Below are 5,192 nucleotides of genomic sequence, written 5' to 3' on the forward strand. Positions count from 1 at the left end.
GGATCATCATTCTTGACCATCAGCCATGCTGGCTGGAGCTGATGGGAGCTGCAATCCAGCATCATCTGGAAGGCTCCAGCATGGTTATCTTTGGTGTGGACAGCACTGAGGAAGAGGGAAGCAATGAGCAGACTCAGTATAAGGAAGCTTCCAACATTTCATCATGATCCTATAAAGAAAAGAGAGGTCAGGTTTGCAGTTCTGGTGGCAACCTAAAATGCAGATTTCAACAAACTGTTTGAGCATACAAGTTCCAAAAGGGGCTGATCCCATTATGGAACACCTACTCCCTTAATTTTCTCCATCTAAAAACTGTGGCATTGCACAGAAAATTTCCCAGGGAAAGAGAATCTCAGTGTGTGTGTGCGTTTCTGCTGGGCATACTTTGCTGTTGTTGTTGTTGGGGGTTCTGTTGGGCCTACTTTGTTGTTATTGCTATTATTAAAAAAGTATGTACCAATCTTCATTAAAAGTTCTAACTTTGTTAAAAAATGCTAATTATGGTTTCTAACCAATCTGTCCATGAAATCCAGCTTTTGTGCCACTTGCCTGAAAAGCTCAAACTGCATTTCCCCCGTTTGTTTATTAAATTTCTATACCGCCCTTCAAATGAGAATCCCTGGGCGCTTTTAAAAACACAAAGGGCGTCCTTAGGCTGAAGGGTGGCTTTAAAATCACTAACAGGAAACCTCCTTCGACTGGTTCCCACCCTGTTCCCGTGGGGTGGGGCTAAAAGAAATAACCCAAGCCCTGGGCAAAGGCGAGACCACTCGCCCCGCGGGGCCTCGGCCACCTCCTCCCGCCTCAGACGACCAACAGCTTTTCAACAGGCGAGCCGCTCTCAATGCGGGCGGAGTTCGAATGGGCGGCTCGACACGAGGTGCTCCGAACAAGCGGCCTGGTTCCCGCCCCGCTTTCCCATTGGCCCTCCCGGAGCGCAGAGGCGCCCGCCCCTTCGCCGCGATTGGCCGGCATCGCGATCCGGGTTCCCGGATGCGAGGACGTTGGAGTCGGGTATAAAGGGATCGTGGAAGGCGGGAGTGGACGCAGTTTTGAATTGGAAGCCGCCGCCGAAGAATTGGGAGGGTGAAAGACGTCCATTGAGCTCCCTTCAACGTCTGTGAATCGCCTTCCAGGAGGGGAAGCAGGCCTCGTTCGAGATGGTGAGTAGAGCCGCGGACGAAGGAAAAAAGGGTGGCTGAGGAGAGGGAGGCGGGCTTGTTCGCAGCAGACACGAGCGCGTGCCTGAGCCTTGGGGGGGGGGGGGAGTTGTTGCCGCCGCGAGACGAACGTTGGGGGCTTGAGACCCGCTTAGGTGAACGTACGTCTCTCGCGCTACCAACGGTTCTCTTTAGCATACCCGCCTGTTGAGGGAGAGCTGTGAGGGGAAATAGATAAGGAGGAAAAGGGGCGCGGTCACAGACATAGCGGACGGGTATGAGGTCCCCGCTGAGGCGCATGCGCCGCGCAGCCGGCTCGTGGAGACGACTGGCGCATGCGCGTCGAATCGGAGGCTGAAGTAGGCGCGACTGTGGGGGGGGCTGCGAGTGAAACGCGACCAAATGTGCGCATGCGCGGGGTGCTGCTAGTTGGCTGTGAGATTTCCCCGCCTCACTTTCTCTTTCAGCAGCCGGGAAAGTAAAGCACGTGGTTCTAGGGACGGTAGATACGACCAGTACTGATTATTCCACACTTACTTTTGTGCACTAGGCTGGCGGCAAAGCTGGGAAAGACTCTGGCAAGACTAAGACCAAAACAGTGTCCCGATCGCAAAGGGCTGGCTTACAGGTATGTATGTGCAGGAGGTTTAAAGTGGATGATCTCCTGTGTGGGGGTTATTATGCTTTGACACATTCTGCAATGGAGGGAGCGTCCGTGCTTCACTTCCCTACTGCACACTTAATGGATAGGCTGGCTTCTAGATATTCCCATGAAAATATGGAGATCTGTGTGTTAGCGTCATCTGTTAAAGACTAATTTTGAGGCTTTTAAGATTGGGTCTCCTGCCAACCTAGCAGTTAAAAGTACGTCAAAGTGCAAGTAGATAAATAGGTACTGCTCAGACGGGAAGATAAACAGCGTTTCCGTGCGCTGCTCTGGTTCGCCAGAAGCGGCTTAGTCATGCTGGCCACATGACCCGGAAGCTGTACAGCGGCTCCCTCGGCCAATAAAGCGAGGTGATTGCCACAACCCCAAAGTCGGCCACGACTGGACCAAATGGTCAGGGGTCCCTTTACCTTTTTTAGATTGGGCATGAAATTACTGGTATTTATTTGGGCCTTGACTACTTTTCTGTGTGTACAGTTTCCGGTGGGTCGTATTCATCGGCATCTAAAATCAAGGACTACCAGTCATGGACGTGTGGGAGCTACAGCTGCTGTGTATAGTGCTGCTATCTTGGAGTACCTCACAGCTGAGGTAAGAATCTGGAAAGGAGAGAAACCACTCTGCATTGCACATGCACAATAAAATATAGCTTGACTTTTTGTCTTGTTATCCCAATAAAATGCCCCATATTGAAAAGTGCAAGGTAGTAAAAACCTGTAAGTTACTAATCCTGACCACTAAGAACCCACTGAGGCTGTATGCTTTTGGAAAACATGCCCCTATTATTTAACGTATTTTAAATAGGCTTTTTCAACAAAGATTGGGGCAGTCCACAATGTATGAAAAATCCCAAACTATTAAGCTTAAGGAAACATGATTTGTTTGTCTGAAATTTGCTCATCAGGGATTGTTGTGTAATGGTACTAGCCCATGCATTGCACGTAGAAGGGTTCAATTACCAGCCAGGATTAGGAAGGCTTTTTAAACACAGAGCCATTGGTGTTGAGTCTACACCAGCCTAGTGTTCTCCAGATACTTTGGACTACAAATATCAACCCCATCCAGCACAGGTGACTGATGAGAGTTGCACTCCAAAACATCTGGAGTACACCAGGTTGGCAAAGAGTGGTGTAGGCAACACTAAGCTAGGTAGACAAGTAGTTTCCTTCGTATAAGGAAGCTTCCTGTTTTTCTTTATAATTTCCTCTGTTAGGGAACATGACTGGTTGTGTTCCTTATAGTTCGAAAGTGACAAGTCGACAAAAATCACTTCCACACAACAGGCTGGTGGGATGCCCTAGGTATGCAGGTTTTAAGCTAAATTTGAAAGAGCATGACATTTTTTACTAAAACCAAAAATCACTTGTTTGGACCAGGGGAAGCCACCATAGAGCCCTCCAAAGGTTTTTGAGTTCTAATTTCTATCCATCCCAGCTAGTGTGGCCCACGGTAAAAAAAAAAAAAGGGTAACTGAAGCCCAACAGTTACCATAGGGGCACTTTGACACTCCCCAATACTCTTAACCTTGTGTGATTAGTACTATACTGGACATGTTTGAAACAAGAGGCTTGTTCTCTAGGAGCCATAAAATGTTAAATGTTTTTTGGAAAGTGGCAAGGGTGTTTGTAAAGAGATGGGCTAAATTAGAGGAAGCCATGGCTGACCTGCACCCAGAACTGCTGTTAGACTGAGAATATAATACACTATTTTCTGGGGTCCCACTTTTAAGGTGTACTTAACAGTAACAACTGTTTCAGGTTCTTGAATTGGCAGGAAATGCATCCAAAGACTTGAAGGTGAAACGAATCACTCCCCGTCACTTACAGCTTGCAATAAGAGGTGATGAAGAACTGGATTCCCTAATCAAAGCAACAATTGCTGGTGGAGGTAAGTGACAACTTAAGTAACTTAGTCTGCCATCACCACAGTTAGTAATGTGGCTTTGTTTTAGCACTTAATAATCTAATCGTGTTGGTGATCTCATCATTTGAACCCATCTTTTTATTTCCTTCCCACAGGTGTAATTCCACATATCCATAAATCTCTGATTGGAAAGAAAGGACAGCAGAAAACTGTGTAAAGAAGGAACATGGGGTTCCTTATTAACTTGGGACTCAAATGCTCAGTTGTCCAGTGTTGGTGGATTTCCAGTGGACTGCATCTGTGAAACACTTTTTGCCTTTCTGTAACCTTGAAGCTGGAGCCCATCAAGCTTTCTAACAAACCAAAATTCTATATTTGAAGTCTTAACCTTATTTAAGTGTTACATGGCTTCAGAGAAGCTGTTGTCGTGGTTCTTGACTGTTTTAGATATGTTGGATTTTAATGAAATTCTTGACATTGTTGCTCATTTTTATGCTTGAAGTTGCTTTACTCAGTTAAAATTTAACTACAAAGGATTGGCACAAGCATTTTATGAAATAATTAAAAACTAGAGGTATTAAAACACTGTTGCGGCTGTCAATCTCTTGTAGTTAAATAAGAATAACCATTCTGACAAGCAAAAACACAGACCTTATTCCATTCTGGTCAATGAGTTCAATAAATGTTACATTATTACATTTTTATCATTTTACTCATGTCTTTAAGAAGTGGAATTGCAATTAATTTGAACTGACTAGTTCCTAACACAGACCAATGTCTACATGGAACCAAAGGAAAGCTAAGGTAAATGTAGGTGCAAGAATCAGACAGCATTGGTTCAGCAATAGTAATAGCTAATCATGTAGGTACTTGGCAATTTGTATTTATTGGCAGTTGGCCAATTAACACAGGGAAGTGTTCATGTACAGCATATGCTGTAAGAGAGAACAAAGGGTGATTCCATTTGGTCTCATAAAGTGGGAATGAATAATTGGTCTCTATAAAAGGGGTGAAGATGTAGGCGGAACAGCCTGCCGCACTTCAAGCAGATTCTTGTTTCATATACTATCTCCAAAGAACCAACTACTGTACTAGAAGTACTTTACATTTATGTTTACATTTTTTTTATTCCAGAGATGGAGCTCTTTAAAGTGATAAAAAAGCTGACCTTTTCTTAATTACACACCTAATTAGAAACCAGCAGTTTCCATGCAGTGCTTCCGCCTTACTCTTCAGGGTTTCCCAAAGTTGTTGTCTCCAGTAGTTTTTGGACTACAGTTCCCATCAGCCCTGACCACTGGTCCTGCTACCTATGGATTATGGAAGTTGTCCAAAAACAGCTGGAGACACAACTTTGGGAAACCACCTCCTGATGTACAGTAAATGTTGGGAGAGTCCTATCCCAGCATTACCATTGCATTCTGTCCCCCAACACCCCCACTGGACCGTTTTGGATTCATTGGCTTTCTTAGGGTCTTTCTAAGAGGTTTGTTTTGTACTTC

At 45.3% G+C, this 5,192-nt stretch overlaps 1 protein-coding gene across 1 annotated transcript; it reads left to right on the forward strand.

The window, feature by feature from the left end:
* Positions 1 to 1,013: 1,013 nt before the first annotated feature.
* Positions 1,014 to 4,392, forward strand: LOC128421323 (histone H2A.Z). The gene is made up of 5 exons (XM_053403970.1): positions 1,014 to 1,163; positions 1,711 to 1,788; positions 2,305 to 2,418; positions 3,585 to 3,714; positions 3,846 to 4,392. Exons 1-5 carry the CDS (start codon positions 1,161 to 1,163, stop codon positions 3,905 to 3,907), a joined length of 387 nt encoding a protein of 128 aa, XP_053259945.1. The 5' UTR covers positions 1,014 to 1,160; the 3' UTR covers positions 3,908 to 4,392.
* Positions 4,393 to 5,192: the final 800 nt, after the last annotated feature.

This window comes from Podarcis raffonei, chromosome 9 (genome assembly GCF_027172205.1).
Source record: "Podarcis raffonei isolate rPodRaf1 chromosome 9, rPodRaf1.pri, whole genome shotgun sequence".
Lineage (NCBI taxonomy): Eukaryota > Metazoa > Chordata > Lepidosauria > Squamata > Lacertidae > Podarcis > Podarcis raffonei.

Coding starts and splice junctions, on each gene's coding strand:
- LOC128421323 (XM_053403970.1), top strand. Junction 1,789..2,304: donor CGCAAAGGGCTGGCTTACAG/GTATGTATGTGC, acceptor CTGTGTGTACAG/TTTCCGGTGGGTCGTATTCA. Junction 2,419..3,584: donor TGGAGTACCTCACAGCTGAG/GTAAGAATCTGG, acceptor CAACTGTTTCAG/GTTCTTGAATTGGCAGGAAA.